This window comes from Barbus barbus (assembly GCF_936440315.1).
Source record: "Barbus barbus genome assembly, chromosome: 33".
NCBI classification, from domain to species: Eukaryota; Metazoa; Chordata; class Actinopteri; order Cypriniformes; family Cyprinidae; genus Barbus; species Barbus barbus.
In genome coordinates, this window is record NC_136761.1 from 26,769,189 (window position 1) to 26,786,944 (window position 17,756).

Genomic DNA, 17,756 nt, shown 5'->3' on the forward strand with positions numbered 1-17,756 from the left:
ACAAAGATTTAGATCATTTATACCTCATTTAAAAGCGTAATCCATCTCTAAAGTGGTTAATAGAACTTTTTTTTATGGTTAACGCCATATGAGCAACAATGGCTATATTCATCGCAACATTAACAGTATCATTTCAATACATCATTTTCAATAATATAACATTTCTTAAGAAGCAATCACTATACAAAAACATACAAGTAAAAACAATATTACTGATAAAAATCATACAGAATCTTTACATTTAATCAATGATAAAAAATTATTCCAGGAGAGACCTTTTTAAAAATGTCTTTTAGTACATTTTCTGAGTAAAAATATTGTTCAGTATTTAAAATCGGACAGTCTATGGACACTGCATTCATTCCCTTCACCACTTATTATTAATGTACATATTCAATATAAGTTTTACATCAGATACTGGAATATTACATTATGTTACTTCCAACTGAAGAGCTTCGTTAGCCGCTTTATCTGCCTGTTCATTGCCGACCAATCCCAGGTATCCAGCAAAAATTAATGTTAAAATTATTTCTTTAAAGAGTCAAATTTTTCAAGTATACTAATAATTGTAGGGTGTGTAGGCAAGGCATAGAATCTGTGCAAATTAAAAAAATGACGTTGTTGTTCCTTTTGTATTTGTTCTGGAGCTGAATGTAATGCATAAGCTTCAGCTGTGAAAATGTAGCGAAAACCCTACAAATGCTTAAATATGAACTCACTGAGCACAGGAGCTTGTGTGTCCAGGAACTGCAGTAGGACGTCCTGGAAAACAGGCAGAGTGGCAGCAGACAGAGACCCTGAGGACACAGAGCCCTTCTCATCCACGACCTCCGACTCTCCACACCGCTAAAAACACACAGGAACATATCACTGTGAAAACTGTGCAGCTGGATATAATGAAGCCATATTCATAATACGGTTGTGCCGATAGTATCGGTTGCTGCTGCCTTTGACGATAGCAAGAAGATTATTAATATTATTTATTGTCCATTTATTCATCATACAGGGCAGATAGCTTCACTGATTATAACAGGAGTGTTTATAAAGAGCATAAAATCGCTCTAGATTATGTTCTTTGCTGGTTTTCTGTAGCTGCTTTTTGAATAACTGAGGAAATGTAAGCACTATAATTAGTCATTTACAATGTTTCTATTAAATTGTTATGTTAAATACAAATTTAGGCATATTTAAAACATTAGGCTGCTTTCATCGTTATGCTGGAGTTACGCTGGCAATGAAACATAATAAATAATTAAATAAATTAGCATGGTAATATTGTGTATCGGCGACCTCACAGGCTGACGATAGGACAACATGACAATTGAGCTTATCGCTGTAATTTATAATGGAAAATAATGGTTCCCAGCAGCACCTCTGCCTCAATCTCCGTCTGCCTCTTCTCCAGGAGCTTGGCCACCACCATGGCTCTGTGCGGCCCTGACCTTTTACAGGAAACAGCCCACTCACACAGCAGGGTCACCACCGCATCGTCGTCTGGACTCATCTACAGTTACCAGCACATCAGATCCAGACAAAACACCTTGGTATTACATCATTAGTATTACATAGTTATTACATTGTTACAATAAAGTTGGTGAAGAGCTGTCTAAGCATCACAACACTTATTACGTGTCTGTTTAAAATACTAATAATAATAACTGCCCATTATTAGTACGCTACCATTAAAAAATGTGGGGTTGGTAAGATTTTTTTTTATGTTCTTGAAGTCTCATATGCTCACAAAGGCTACATTTATTTCTTTAAAAAACCACAGTAAAAACAGTACAATTGTGAAATATTATAACAACTTAAAATAACTGTTTTCTATTTAAATTTATATTAAAATATAATTTATTCCTGTGATGCAAAGTTGAATTATCAGCATCATTACTCCAGTCTTCAGTGTCACATGATCCTTCAGAAATCATTATACTATGCTGTTTTGCTGCTCAAAAACATTTCTTAGTATTATCAATGCTGGAAACAATTCTTACTGACCCCAAACCTCTGAAAATCAGTGAAACCCCATAACAACAAATTAAAAGCACAACTGTCTGTACCTCGTGTCCATCTTTGCTCTGTCCTGAGCCAAAGATCCGGTTATACAGTGAATCCAGGGAATTGCTGAAGTCAGACTTCTCAAAGCTGTGGTTATCCAAAACCTCCAACGTATGCAGGACCCGGCTGATGGTGAAACCTATCGGACACACCGCGGATCATATATTACACAGGCTTAACCAGGATACTTTCCCCTTAAATACCGCATGTGACCGATGTGTTCTGTGTGAACGGCCAGTAAGAACCTAGAGTAAATACTTGCACATATAGCATGACAGGACAAGATCACTGAGATGGTGCCATGCTCTTTCTCTTAATCAGCAGTGCTCTGTATTTACATTCATTATTTAAAACATTTGTTTACAGCAAGTTATTATTTTCTACTTTTCACATGACAATATTTAAAATGTATTTTGTTTGCAAGAAATGCTGGTTATTATCTACTTTTGACATGGCCATATCCATTTATTTTGTTTGCAAAAAATGAAAGTGAAATGAAAATTTTTTAAGGAAACTTGCGTTTTACAATAAAACTGAAATGCAACTTTTTCATAAGACATAATTTCAAGCAAGCTTTGATTTCAATTGTTCGAAATATTCAACAAATAACCATAGTTTGTTTCCTTCGATTATTTTAAAATCACAAAAGATAAGAAATTCACTCTTTCATTAGAAAAAAAAAATCCCACCTTTAATAATTGAGTATATATACACAGTACAAACCTTTAATTAACTATGAGAGCAAAAAAATTTATTTCAATGTTTTTTTTTTTTTTATAATCATTCAATAATCATAATCGAGGTAAAGAGTTCAATTAATCAAGGTTTTGATTTTAGGTCATATTGCCCAGCCCTAATTTTGAGATGCTGAAGATCTCATTCATGCCCACCTGCTGTTGTCTCCTGACACTTATCGAAAGACCAGCGAAACTCCACCGCCTGTCCTCTCTCTTTGATCTGATCTTCAATCTCCCTCACCTTGGCACGAACCTGAGAAACATCACATTCCTTTAGATGAAGTGCTGTGATCAGATGAAGTGCCAGAAGATCAGATCATGTCAAATCAAGAACTCAAACCTGCTGGTTAAAGCTGCTGTTGCCCCCCGGCATGGGCAGGTTCGAGGGGGCGATTGGCAAGAGATCTAATGGCGAGCCGGTCTTATTACGGCTATCTGTCAGAGAGTAGTGCCAAACCAGAGCGCTGGGACAACACAACACGATACTCTACAGAGAGACAAACAGAATAAAACTAGTGTCAAGAGACACTCAATGACTGGAATCCGAGAAACCATGGCATTTGCCATTACCTGCAGCATGCAGCTGAGTCCAAACACCACGGGCCTGTGCTGGGGGCAGATGTAGAAGTCTGTGAAGGGGGTTTGGGGCTGGTTGCTCCCTGCAGGCTGGGAGGTTGGGGTCGGAGGCAGAGCGTTCCCTTGCTGTGCTGAAATGCCGTGGGCCGGGTGTCCTCCTGGACCTGGTCCGAGACTGCCATCGCTCAGCAGCAAATTGAGCCGGCGTGTGCAGAAATACGCCAGCCGTCTAGATAAGTAGGCTGACTGCACAAACTCTCCCGAGTACTGAATAAAGTAAAGACAGGGGTCAAAATAATCACAATCCATTCTGAAAACGATCATGTCAAGACAGACTCGATTCTTTATGGGTTTTCTGCCCTGACTTTGGGAAATTCTAATGTTTTGACAGGGAAACGAGGTAGATTTCTAGTTTCAAAATTATTTGTTGTTCAGACATTCTTCTTTAAAAGAAAAAAGTATGAATGCAAATTGAAACCACATCTGGTTTCTGGCCACTGAAAATGTGAACAGCTTTACATTTTAATCCTGGAGCCATATTTGGATTCCAGTGTCTCTGGAACTGAACCATACAGAGCCTTAAAAATGAAGATGCCAAGAGGAAAGTTTGTTCAGACCCTAAATCTAAAAGGATATCTTTGAATAGAGGTCTTTGAGTTACAGGCATGCAAACTTTGGAGAAAAAAAACTCAAGAAATCCTTTTTCCCCATTTTTGAACTGTCACTATCGGCACATAATGCAACAAATATTACTAAAGTCAACAGATTTTACTAATAGACTACCAATATCTGTGTTAAAATAACAATCTTTCTGAAGTCATTTTTACCATCCTGTAATTTGGCTCTGAATCTCAGGTGAAAATGGTCATTTTGACCCTCTTCTACTGGATTACTCCGTAAATATACATCCATGACATTTCATATTTTGGCTCTTTTCTTCATTTATGTATTACTTTCACTAGAGTTGTTTTTAACAAACTTAAAAATGTGAGCCGGGGACCCCTGGTTAAGTTGACACGGAATGACTCAAACATTAACTGAAATAAAATAAATACATTTATTAATAATCAATTATCAATTTAATGTATTAATAATTAATTTATTAAAAATATATATATATTATTTCAGCTAGTTGCCAAGGCAATATTTCTCATATTTAAGTACTAAAATAAATAAAATGAAAAACTAAATCTTAATTAAAAAAGCTATATAAAAAGCAAAAAGATTTTACTGAAAACAGAAAATATATATAAAAAAAAAATAAATAAAAAAAAATCACAATAGAATTAATAAACTAGCATAGCAATGATATTAAAATATCAGCCCAATAAACAATTTTGCAATGTGGAAATTCAGTTGAAATATGTAATGCATTTAAACACAAAGGTCAGGGCATGTGCTGATCTTCTGAGGTCATGCAGCTTCATGCAGCGTTAACTGACCTGTAACAGGATTGGCAGCAGGAATCGCAGAAGCTCGTCCTCTCCAGGTCTGATCTTCTCAAAACACTCCAGCACCCAGGTGAGGAACTCATGTCTGTCTAACATGCCATCCTGTTACACATGTACACATACAAACAATAAATAATCCCATCAACATCCACAAAAACACTCCCCTTTTGATAAAGGACTTATAAATGGTAACAGTGGGCAGTATGACATATCTTTAATATGGCATGACAAGTAATAGTATCGAGTTGGGAGATCGGCGAAGATATATTAAAAATATAATTTTCTCTGGCTCACTTAAATCCTTTAATAAATCTTTGGTATCCCTTTTTTGGACTATATTAAAGGCACCTGTAACTGGCATTGTCATCTCTTAGAAGAAAATTATTTTTTCCTTTTTATTGTTTTCTTTTGGCCATTTACTGACATATTAGTTCATTATATGTATTTTATTTCACTTGTTATTATTTATATATTGATTTTCTGTCCATCCGAGTTAATATGAATGGTGGGATTGTTAATAAAGGAAATATCTTACTGTTTACCTTGTTATCATTATTTCAATCTGCATTGCCACATAAAATACCAATAAAAAGATTTGAAGTAAAAATATCTGCATTTGTGTTTCAAACATAAACAAAAGTTATGGGTTTGGAATGACGAGGGTGTATAAATGATGAAATGTTCCATGTTTCTTTGTTGCACTCACTTACAAACTGACAGCCCTGCATCTGTAAAACTGGACCGCCTACCTGAAACATGAACATGGCCAGTTTCTCGTTGTACTCCCACTGTTTCATGGCGGTTTCCACCTCAGCAGGAGGAGCAGGCAGAGGAGACCCACAGCCCTGGCTGGGAGACTGCCTGTAAAACTCTGCCACCTTCTGCAGCTGCTCCCACAGGTATTTAGTAATTATCTGAGTCCATTCTGCAGAAGACAGATAAAACCAGTGAGGCATTGCTGCACAAAGCCCAACTACACAGCACGACAACAGAGGACATTTTATCTTCATTCACAGATTAAACGAGGACAGCACTGCATGTTCAGTAAAGCCAAATTATTATACGAGCATATAGAGCGATGCACAATAACCACACTAACCTATGCAGGGGTCAATGACATGCCTCTTCTTCACCTTGGTTTCAGTTATGGCAGCGTGATACGCACATGTCATTTTAATCATCCAAGCAGATCGCATCACCGGCACAGAGTACTTGGCAAGGTAGCCAAACACTTCCTCTTTCTTGCTGAAGATGGGAACCTAGTGCACACACACACAGCAATTAGTCAAGATTAAAAACCATTTGACCTTGTAATGTAAAACGCAGTAATGCTTAGACGTTTTTGTGTCATGTTCTGGATCTGTTCAGAGTTTATACACCGCAGCATGGCAAAAGCCAACCTTTTTAGCGAGCTGAGTTAAGGGTTTGGTCCCGGCTAAGTCTGTGAACCAGTTGTTGATGGAGCTCTGCGACCGCGCTGTGACGAGCCAGAAGTTGTCCTTCTGATTGACCTGTGGCTTCCTCTTGCCAGTGTCTGGAAATGTGTTGCAGCGTAACTTCTCTGCAATGATGCTGCTGAAGTTTGAGCTGATCTGAAAAACAGAAGGTAACAGGAATGTGAACGAATGAGGTTAGTGGGAGTTATAACACCATGCCAGCTTCCTTGGTTATTTTCATAGCAAGTAACAAGTTCAAATAGTATAAAAGGGCAATTTAAAAACCTGTCAGATTAAGATTTATTTAGATTAAAAATAGATTCAGGTTTGACTTTGCCTTTAAGATCTTGATTTGATATTAAGAACTTTTACTTGTTTTACATTTATCCATTCATTCATTATCATATAATAATTTTAAGGCTCCATTTAATCACATAATCATTTACAATAATCATTTATACCATCTGTACACTTGTTTCATTAATTAGCAATTTATATTTTTTATTTGTATATTATTTCCCATTGTTGCTTAGTCTTATGATTGTGTGGTTTTCAGGGATAATTGTCTTCACGAGTAAGAGACAAGTTTTTTAACGTCACAGGACAATGTTGTGAAGCAGTAATTTTCCACTGCTATTGCTTGTGGTATAATAACGCTTGTTGGATTTGTGCGGGTCAGATGAAGTCTGAGCACTGAAACATGCACAAATAAGATTATAAACTCTGCTAATTTTTTACCATCATTGCATTATCTCCTGATCTTGCTCTTCTCTGGCTTTACTCAGTAGACTGAGGCTGACTGAAGATTAATAGTTTTGGGTACCAGACAACTCAAAAAAAAAAAAAATCTGGAGTTATGAAACACTTTCAATATCTGTGACATTGAATATCTGTAAGGGTCCATTTTTTCATTCCGTGGGATACCACAATGACGACAAAAATATACGAAGTTCTGTGTTTCCGACAATTTGTAAAAGAGTGAGGATTTGACCGATAAAGTATATGCATGCAGATAACCTCTGCACGGATAATCTTACCTTTGAAGGGTTGAAATTGACATTTTTAGCGCTGCCATGCTCATCGCCTGAAACAGCTGGCTGGTTGTTAAATCCTTGCTTGACGTTCAATGCCGTCAACTCATCCTAACCATGAGAGAGTGATAGTTTCAGTTAGTAAATGATTCATGCATGCATTCTCATTTCATTGTGCTGGAGGGTTAATCAACCGCCAGAGACTTAATCACTCATTCATCCTAATGAACTCTCAAAATGCATCAAACACTGAATTCAGACAAAATCTGCAGGTGCCATTTTAAATCATAACATGCAATGCTGAAAAATACATGATGCACTCTATATAATGAAACAGATATTCAAATCTACTTTCATATGTATTTTCTGTTGCTTCTGTTTGCTGACAACTGAGACTGTGTCCATCTAAACAGGCATTTTAGGCATGTGCATCATTTATTTTTTTCTTTGCATGAATAGATAATGTACAAAATGCTTTACGAACCCCTGATAGTCAGAAATGTTTTAAAACGCATCCATGAGAAACACATCAAATCAAGGGGTTGTCAACAAACACATCCCAACTGTACTACAGTACTAACAGGCTACTGGGATTGTTTACATCTTTAGTATTTATTTGCAAGTAATACAGCTTTATTAAAATACATAAAATAATGATTAATAAGGGTTGTAGGTTTCTTATGAGGCCCTTTTAAAAGGCACTGTAACGATGAAAGGGCTTTAAATAAAAAGCACGGTAAATACAGATCCTCAAATCACTTTTAAAGCTGGGATTCACAAATAAAATGACCCTTTCCACTCTCTAACCATCTGGAATAACAACCACAGGTGAAAACCGAAATAATTTGAGGCATAAATGTTGTTTTTCTGTCCAGCTAACCGAGCCGTTGGTTTCATTGTTATTGGCCGTTAGCAGACGGCGGGGCCTGATCTCAACAGCCCAGAAAAACACACTTTAATTCGCTATTTAAATATTAAAACTCGCTACAGAGGAAGAGAGAAAGTCGTCTAACCTCTTTTTGCTTCGGGTCCTGCGGATAAACGTCCGGGGGACCGAGTCTGGGCCGTTTAAGAGGCCTGTTTTCGTAGCTCAGAATGCCGAAGGCAGCCATCATCCCCGCGGCATGTCAGCCGGTGTGTAGCCGATCCTGAGCGCTGCTTCTGCGGCTAGAGCTCCGCTGCTTCACCCGCTGCTTCCGCTCCGACGAGAATGACGGGTAAATACGAGACAACATAAAAGTCCCTGACTACAACAAATAGATGCATTTTTTGGTTTTTTATTGCAATGTTTAGAAGAACGAACATGCGAGGGCAATGACATAAATTACATGAAAATAAAAAATATAAAGATAATATAAAAAATAATAAAATAGGAAAAGCATTAAGAAATTCACATGCCCATAACAAGTACAAATTGTTACAAATTATTCATATATTTAAGGTTTCAAAATAATTTACAGTTTTTTGCTTTGTTATTTCTATTTTTTTCACTGCCCGTTTACATTTATGAAGAACTGTCCATATATAATGAGTAAATTCACCATATTTTGAAGTCAACAGTATGCTCATAAAAAAAATTAAACAATTTTGCAATTCAATCTTAGTATTTTGTTTAACAAAAAGCCAAATCACACCAAAATAATTGTGTATACATGCAATCAAAAAAATAAATGTACAATACTCTGCTTCCTCTTTACAGAAAACACACTTCAACTCAATGTCTTTACAAAACTTTGCAATGACCTGTTTTACAGGATAAATACGATGCACAATCTTAAACGTCACCTAATTTTATGTGTGATACAAAAACATCTGGAGATCTTAAAGGTCTCTTTCCAGTTGGTATCTTGAATTTGTGATCTCCAAAAAAACATCAGCTAAAGGATCACTGGAAATTTGGCATTTTTTACTTGTTATATCAGGAGGTCCCGCAGCGTCATTCTGCTTTATTGGCTTTTATTATATTAGAAAATGAAAACTGCTTTTGAAGTTTACTGTTCAGGATGATAAAAGTCCTAAGTGAGTGCCATGCATGATGAGTAATTTTTCATACATAATGCTTATATAACATTTGTCTTTATATAATGTATGGCATGTCAAAAAAAGTCCAGACAGGTAAAATAACGCATAATTATAAATCATATGAGTCATGACTCTGACAAAAGCTATTAAAACACACACACACTCAGAGTTTCCAAGTTATATTGTAACTTTCCATAAACAATTTATACTGTACAAACTGTATATTCTATCCCCTTAACCCCCATTTATTGTATTTTTACATTTTCAATAAATAAATGATTTATAAACTGTTTCCCCTATGTTTTTACTATAGGGTTTACCTGTACACACACAAACACACACACCATTAACTGTATAAATATAATATTTATTCAATAAAGATTTTTTCATAAAACAAGTGTTCGTAAAACAACCACAAAACCATAATCTCTGCATCATAAAGAAGGCAACTCTTAATGATTAGCATATCTAAGCTTGTGAACGGATTTCTCTTCATCCTGATATTTTCAAGATAAATATCTTAACAGATACTGCATACATTATATATATACAAAAATATATATAGGCCCAAATTGCATAATCTTGCATAATCATCAGGTACCTAAATGTGCAATTTTCATCCTGAAAAAATAAAAACAACCAAGTCATCCATTCCTGAAGAGATCACAAAGTGTAGTCTTGATATGAAGTAGTACAGGCACTCCTCAAGAATGAATGAGATATTTAGCATTAATATCTTCCCAGCCTCCACGTGTGCATGAAACTACCTTGATTTCAAACATAAATTAAAGTCTCTTTAGATTTCATGAATCTTCTGAGAATATAATCAACCCAGCATAATGAAAAACATCACAACAGATGTGATTTACACAGAAATATGCTCAAATAAGAACAGCAGTGTCTCGTTGAATTATTGCAAGAACTCACATTGCACATTTTTGTCACTAAAACACTATTTGCACAATGCTTTTGACAGATATCTGCCAAATATGTAACAGCAGAGGCACAAAACTTGCACAGTATGAGTAACAATGAAAGCACAAGGAAATAATACAAAATAATTCTAATAAAAATAAAAGGTTTTGTACTGATGTATGGAATGATTGATATGTGACTGATCTGTCATCTTTGGTTGGATTCATGCACCTGAAAACGTCAGATACAAATAAGGCAAATCAACAAGTTACCTTATGGTCGATACATACCTTTACAAAGCAAAAAAAAAAAAATGCTGAACGACAGAAAAACTAATACATTATCAGTGTGCAAAATGTACTTCTACCAAACACAGGCAGAAGGGAGTCGTGTTTGAGAAACGCATCAACACTTCAGACTGACTCCAGATGCTTCCGGGTAACACAAATAAAGTGACCGTTCCCATCGGAAGGCTCTTCTTCATGACATCAAACACTATATAGTCTCTCTGTGTGCTAACTATAACAATATCATCGTCTTAGAATACAACAAACAAACCGGCAATCTCAGTTTGAGCAGCTTCAAGGATTTCAATCTGGAGGCTCCGTGTCTTCGGTGCCTGCTTTCTTTTTAGGGGTGACTAAGCGTTTCTTCTGCTGCCACCATCATGGCATGAAAACGTGAGTTTTCATCGGCCAGCAGGCTTGAAGGGGTGTCAAACTCCAAAATCTATTTCAAAGACAACAAGATATCACATGAACATGACTTTGACTTACTGTATATAATCCATACTGTATATAGGCAGTATTTTGACACAAAATGAGATTTTATATTACTCACTTTACTGTGAGTCAGTTATTCTACACATGAAATGAATACATCAGATAAATGTACTAACACTTTGAAAACATAACACTGTTAAATATTTAATTGCAACTGCATATGTTAATGTTAGTTTGACAGCTCTCTCTCTCTCTATGTATATGCACTGCAGATATAGAATTAAATGTTTAACACAATTATGTGCTTATTGTGACATTTAACTAATTCTTCATGCTCTGGGAGATTTTTACAGACTGCACTTTTGGGTCTGATTATCACATCAACTATAAACATGAACAATGCAAATTCTTCACATTTTAACTTATCATTTAAAGACTAACAAACTTGTGTTTTGGGAATTTTTCCCCCTGTAAAAAGTGTGATTGAGCTGTTTCTTATAAATGCCACTTGGTTTAATGTTTTGTTGTCTATGCACTTAAACTTATTGACTAAAAATCTCAATATTTTTTGGGATTTTGTCGATATCTGTAACTAGACAATATTTAGCTGTCTGTGTTTTTATGCTGGTAATTTAGGCCTGTCGTGACTTCCAAAGTTTTAAAGAGCTCCCAAAGAAATAACATGTTCATTAAGATGTGATATTTGCCACCTTACAGTAAATTGATTTCTAGGGACATTTTTCACAGGTTTGTTTGCTTGTTTTTCAGAGTGAGTGATAAAGTTGTCAGCTTCCACGCTGTTAAAGCAGCTATGATATTAGCTGACACGTATCTCTCACCCTGCTCATAGATTGTGTCTAAACTATCTTTGGAGTCACTGTGTGATTGTCATTAAAGCAACAGCAGATGAGGGAGGAGACCCACCTGCCCCTGGTCCAGGACCATGATCCTGTCACAGTTCAGCACAGTGTTGAGGCGATGGGCGATCACGAGAGTGGTGCAGCCACTGAACGAGGTGCGAATCGTGTCCTGTATGAGGCGGTCTGTCTCTGTGTCAATAGCAGCTGTTGCCTCGTCTAACAGCAAGATCTGAAACACACACATGCAAATCTGTTTAATGGCCAGTTGTTGTTTTTTTTTTTATTATTAACTTCTAGACCCCATGAAATGGTTTGAAGAGCACAGTTGTTTTTTTCTAATTGACATTGTGGCAGGACATATCAAATGGCTTGTCTCGTCATTTTTAGAATAGCCAATAGTCACGAAACATGATTTTTGATCAAGTCAATACAAAAATGATTCAGTAAATATGTGTTTATTATTTAAACTGTAATATTGTCTAAATCAGTGGTTCTCAACCAGGGGACATCAGCAAACTTTTAAGAGGATCTTAAAATATGACAAAACAAGTATTAAAATAAGCTGAAACAACAAAAAATAAGATATTTCTTAATTTACCCACTCAAGAACCAGGATTCCCACTGTCCTGGAAAACCCGGAAATATGAGAGAGTCTCATTTTAAAAGTGATTTCTACTTTTCTTTCTTTCTCTCTTTTTCCCTATTTTCTTTCTTTCTTTCTAAATAAATGAATAAAAAATAAAACAAACCTTTAAAATCCATAGGATTATTAATAACGAATACACATTTTTCTAGTCATACCATGATCTAAAATAGAGTAGAAACTGTGAGTAAAATCACAAATTAAATGAAAGAGTGATGTAAATCCATTGGCTAAAAAGAATGGGATCCTTGAAAAATATTCAGCTCCTAAATCTTTTGGAATCCTGAAATGTAATTGTTTTAATTTGAATTAAAAGCATCTTAATGACTTGTTTTAATTTACAGAGACTAGGAGTGCCCATAGTTGAGAAAACACACCAAGGGTTGGGGGCCTTTTGATATTTGTGTGCAAAATGTGGGGCCTTGAAGTCAAAACACTGAGAACCACTGAAAAGACTGGAACGAACTTTCCATTTGTGATTTTGCAATAGTCCTTCACTGTCTGCCATGTGGTGGCAATGTTTCACCACTTTACAACAGCTGAGATTCACCAGTGCATTTCAACAGCAGGAGGAAAACAATGATGAATGCAAATAATATACTGCAACTAACCATTTAATCAAATATAGTCAAAGCAGCTACACACACCAGTTTATCCATTTTAAAAGGGGAGAAGAAAGCTGTAAATTTAGTTGTTGATGATATTTTGCCAAAACAAATTCTCTTACTTGATAGGGTCTAGTCAACTTAGGCAGATGCCAACTATATACACTAGTCAACATTTGAAGTGGATAAAAACCTTTCATCAAAGTTGTCCTAAAACCAAAATGCGCTCTTGTCTTAGGACAACTTTGATTAACTTTTTTGATCCACTTCAAATTTTGACCACTGTAGTTCCTGGCCACAATATAGTTCCTGACAGTATTAATATGTTTCAAGATTAAATTTTAAGGACCGGTTTGTTTACTTTTGTAAAAGCAATGGGTTGTTTTTTATGTAAATCCGGCTGAGAAGCAGTGCTGGAGAGCGTATCTGATCTCAACCGTTACCTTGCTGTGTCTGAGAAGAGCTCTGGCCACACACAGCAGCTGTCTCTCTCCCACTGAGAAGTTCTCTCCGTTATCCGTCACCTCTGAATGCAGTGAATTCGGCAGCTGGCTTACCTGAAAATAAATCAACATGTGACTAAAGCACAGCTACTCCAAAGCCAATACGATGTCAAGACTTTGGAAAATCAAACCAAAACCTTCTGATCTTACTCACCATGTCCTTAATGTGTGTTTTCTCCAGAGCTTCCCAGATTTGTGCATCTGTATATTGATCCCAGGGATCCAGATTTGATCTGTTGGTGATATAAGCAACTTAGTCAACATAATCTGACCCTAGTCTTACTGTGCACCATTCATCAAGTGGATGTTATTCTTACGGAAAAAATGTTTGTCTTTGCAATCTTTCATCAAAATGTAATAACTTGCTCTACTTCTGAAATGACACTGCAGTTCAAAAGGTTGGCATCAGTAATATTTTTAAAGATTGTGTTTTTAAAGAAGTCTCCTTTGCTCACCAGGGTTGCATTTATTTGATCAAATATACAGAAAAAAACAGTAATATTGTGAAATATTATTACAGTTTAAAATTTTCTATTGAATATATTGTAAAATGTAATTTATTTCTGTGATGCAAAGTTGAATTTTCAGCATCATTACTGCGGTCTTCAGTGTCACATGATCCTTCAGAAATCATTCAAATATGCTGATTTGCTGCTCAGTTATCATCAGTGTTGGAATCATTTGTGCTACTAAATCTTTTTTGGAAACTTTTTTCAGGATTCTTTGCAAGTAAAAAGTTAAAAAGAACAGCATTTCTTCAAAATAGAAATCTTTTGTTACAATATAAGCCTTTACTATAACTGTCACAACTCTCTGCCAGCACTCCTTATAGGATTGGACTCAGGTTTATGCTCAAGTATTTCTCAATTCCCTTTACCCACTTTGTCCTGTTTTAATTTCCTCCTTGGTCACATCAACATTTGGTCAGTCGCTCCTCCATCTGACGCAGCGCTGGCAGAGCACTATCACTGTGCCAGTTGCCCACGCCAGCACTGTACCTACTCCAAAGATGATGAAACCAATGGCCACAAAGAACAGGTAGTCCTGGTGAGCCAGTCCTGGATGGCATGGTCTTCTCAGCCAAAGGCCCAACTCCAAGAGACGCTACCCCGTAAGTGTGGAGGACCATCACACACTGTATGTCCCTCTTCCGACAGTCTTTAGAAGGGTCCAGAGAGGGAAGGGAGGGTTGAGCCAGGGAGGCTCAGACAGTCTTAGAGTCCTAGCAGAAAACCAGGGCAGAGCTGGATGGACGAACCAGGCGGGCTCTAACGCTTCTGGAGCCCCGGCAGGAGGTCAGGGCTGAGCCGGCAGCTTGGTGTGCAGCAAGGGCAGAGCCTGCATCAAGGACAGAGCTGACGGGGCAAGGCGCTTGGGAGGAGCCAGCAAGGCGTTCCTCAAAGGCGGAGCCCGCGTCAGAGCAAAGAGCTTGGGTGGCGCCAGCATCAGGGCAAGGTGCTTGGGCGGCACCGGCATCAGGGCAAGGTGCTTGGGCGGCACCGGCATCAGGGCAAGGTGCTTGGGCGGTGCCAGCATCAGGGCAAGGAGCTTGGGCAGCACCGGCATCAGGGCAAGGTGCTTGGGCGGTGCCAGCATCAGGGCAAGGAGCTTGGGCAGCTCTAGGATGGCCTCCTGACCATGTGGAATGGAGGAAGTGGAAGGCTCCTTCGTCTATGAGAATGGGGCGCTGCAGCATCTTCGGCCGTCACTAGGGGTGCTGTAGCTTTGTCGGCCACCACGGGTGGCACTGCAACCCTCCTTAGCTGGGGGATGTGCCAGGAACTCCACAAATCCCCCAAACGTCAGGTGGTCCAGCCCCCTCATTCTCCACCAATTGAGGGGCTCATTGAAGTCGTGGCCTAATGGTTAGAGAGTCAGACTCGTAATCCAAAGGTTGCGGGTTCGAGTCTCGGGCCGGCAGGGATTGTAGGTGGGGGGAGTGAATGTCCAGCGCTCTCTCCACCCTCAATACCACGACTGAGGTGCCCTTGAGCAAGGCACCGAACCGCCAACTGCTCCCCGGACGCTGCAGCATAAAATGGCTGCCCACTGCTCCGGGTGTGTGTTCACTGCTGTGTGTGTGCACTTTGGATGGGTTAAATGCAGAGCACGAATTCCGAGTATGGGTTACCATACTTGGCAGTATGTCACTTCACTTCACTTCACTTGAACCCCAACCCCTCTGCAGCACCGCTGAACTCTAGGGCAAACCTCCTCACGTCAGTCCCCTGTTGGCGGAGGGAGCTCATGGCCTTGAATTGCAGAATGCGCTGGTAGAGGGGGCTGGTGAGAGTGGGGGCGGGTGGACGGTGCAAGCAAAATCAAACTAACAAAAACTACTCCGTAGGGGAAAACAGACTGGCAAGGCAGGACAAGGCTGTTTTTCCCTACAGGGTAGTTTTTGTTAGTTTGTTTTTGTTTTGTTTTACTGCTAATAAAAAGCCCTTCATTTCCTGCAATTAAGTCCTCGCTCTCATCCCTTTTCACCTGCACCTGACAATAACTTTATCAATTTAACGCATCCTTGCAGAATAAAAGTAATTTCTTTAAAAAAAAAAGAAAAAAAAAAGAAAAAAGTAAACATACTGACCTCAAATGTTTGAACGGTCATGTATAGTGTTAAAAAGGATTTCTATTTTAAATAAATGTTGTTTTTTAACTTTTTATTTATCAAGGAATTAAATTGTAATTTTTTTTTTATGAAATAAATGGAGCTTAAATGAGCCAAAATGTTTGAATGACAGTTTATATAATGCCCACTTTTCTCAATCCAATCAATCCTAGATAGATAAAATGTCTAGTCCTACTTTTTTGTTTCCCATTGAAGTAATGTATGTGACATTGTGTAAGTGAAATGGGTTGCATCATTTTGACTTCATGACTTCAGGAATGATAGCGCAAGGCTAGTCTTGGTAAAGTGACGTGGACCGTACCTGACAGAACCAATGAAAAGAACCGGCTCTTGGGGGATGACTGACAGCTTGCTCCGCAAGTCCTCCAGACCAATGTGAGCGATGTTGACACCATCAATGATGATTGATCCTTGGCTGAGCTCCACTAGTCTGAAGAGTGCGACGCCCAGTGAAGATTTCCCTGAAGAAACAACCCACCTGTGTCACAATCTATTTCCTCCACCAGTAATATGACCCGCAGTACAGACGAACACAAACAACATCTGATAGGATAAAAACAAAGCCAAGTAGACAGGCGTACCTGAACCCGTTCTGCCAACTATCCCTACGGTCTCCTCTGGAAGCACACTAAAGGACAGATTCTTCAGGACCAGAGGAAGGTCATCCCGATATCGCATTTCCACATTCTGGAAGGAGATTCGTCCTTCTTCTGGCCAACTGGAAGCAGAAGCAGAGGAGCCGCAGATCTGTCGAGGACCTTCGCTTTCCAGGTTCTGAGTGAATAATGATTATCTGCATTATTTTTAATGAAAGAGCAGGTGCAACCATTAGTAACTTAAATGTGTGAGGCTTCTGGTGTCATTCACTTCCAGTTATTTTAGCTGTACAAAATAGTCTGTTATACTGCTTGATATTACTATTTGTTATCACATTATTTCAGCGTATAATTATAAACACACTGGTTTGTAGTAGGGATGTGCGAGACTAGTCTATGACTAGAGATGATACTGCTGCTGCCAGTCAACATTGGAAATAGTAGTTTTTTGCACCTATTTGTTTTGATTTTATTTGTTCAAAGGCTTGTTATACTACCAGTTATGCAGGACAACACTTGTAAGACATTTTTTTACCAGTTTAGGGCAAGAATTATGAAAACAACTTACTTGATGACAACATTAGTTGCTATATCAAAATCCTTACAAATAAAATACCTATAAATAATGTATAGCTACCAGTATATATCAAGCTTCTTTTGTCATTTTGTCAAGATTTGTCATATTTACAGGTACTTTACATACATGAGAAATATGATCAAACAACAAAGCTAAATCTTCTCCAAAGTCCAATTTGGTGAACTGTTTTAACTAGTTCACTAAAAAGAACCGCTTCAAAAGAATGATTTGTTCGTGAACTGAACATCACTCCGGACCGTTTGTCTGAGGCTCTGGATTACAGGTAATTATGTTGTAAATAATGTTCAGTTTCTTGCACAGACCGATCGTTTCACTTCATAAGACCTCAATGTATCATCAGGAGCCAGGTATTCCTTTTGTGCTCCTTGATA

General features: G+C 37.9%; 2 protein-coding genes across 11 annotated transcripts in view; both read right to left on the reverse strand.

Moving 5' to 3' along the window:
• LOC306853697 (mediator of RNA polymerase II transcription subunit 12) overlaps nucleotides 1–8,501 on the reverse strand; it is a 43,871-nt gene extending 35,370 nt beyond the window's left edge. For 6 of the 10 annotated variants that reach the window (XM_079391298.1, XM_079391299.1, XM_079391301.1 and 3 more), the window contains exons 1-12: nucleotides 8,303–8,501; nucleotides 7,296–7,400; nucleotides 6,223–6,414; nucleotides 5,922–6,081; nucleotides 5,572–5,747; nucleotides 4,814–4,924; nucleotides 3,366–3,638; nucleotides 3,136–3,282; nucleotides 2,949–3,048; nucleotides 2,061–2,197; nucleotides 1,373–1,504; nucleotides 720–846 (exon numbers count right to left, since the gene is read on the reverse strand). In XM_079391298.1, coding sequence (XP_079247424.1) covers nucleotides 720–846; nucleotides 1,373–1,504; nucleotides 2,061–2,197; nucleotides 2,949–3,048; nucleotides 3,136–3,282; nucleotides 3,366–3,638; nucleotides 4,814–4,924; nucleotides 5,572–5,747; nucleotides 5,922–6,081; nucleotides 6,223–6,414; nucleotides 7,296–7,400; nucleotides 8,303–8,404 — 1,762 coding nt within the window. In that variant the 5' untranslated portion in view covers nucleotides 8,405–8,501. The remainder of the gene's footprint in view (nucleotides 1–719; nucleotides 847–1,372; nucleotides 1,505–2,060; nucleotides 2,198–2,948; nucleotides 3,049–3,135; nucleotides 3,283–3,365; nucleotides 3,639–4,813; nucleotides 4,925–5,571; nucleotides 5,748–5,921; nucleotides 6,082–6,222; nucleotides 6,415–7,295; nucleotides 7,401–8,302) is intronic. The other 4 variants (XM_079391296.1, XM_079391300.1, XM_079391297.1 and 1 more) reach the window with 1 other exon arrangement.
• A 1,158-nt stretch (nucleotides 8,502–9,659) lies between these two features.
• The window catches only part of LOC306853115 (ATP-binding cassette sub-family C member 5-like), a 49,714-nt gene continuing 41,617 nt past the window's right edge, over nucleotides 9,660–17,756 (reverse strand). Inside the window, exons 23-28 of the mRNA XM_079390306.1 lie at nucleotides 16,773–16,965; nucleotides 16,493–16,652; nucleotides 13,714–13,792; nucleotides 13,500–13,613; nucleotides 11,873–12,037; nucleotides 9,660–10,955 (exon numbers count right to left, since the gene is read on the reverse strand). Of these exons, the coding sequence (XP_079246432.1) occupies nucleotides 10,857–10,955; nucleotides 11,873–12,037; nucleotides 13,500–13,613; nucleotides 13,714–13,792; nucleotides 16,493–16,652; nucleotides 16,773–16,965 (810 nt within the window). The 3' untranslated portion in view covers nucleotides 9,660–10,856. The remainder of the gene's footprint in view (nucleotides 10,956–11,872; nucleotides 12,038–13,499; nucleotides 13,614–13,713; nucleotides 13,793–16,492; nucleotides 16,653–16,772; nucleotides 16,966–17,756) is intronic.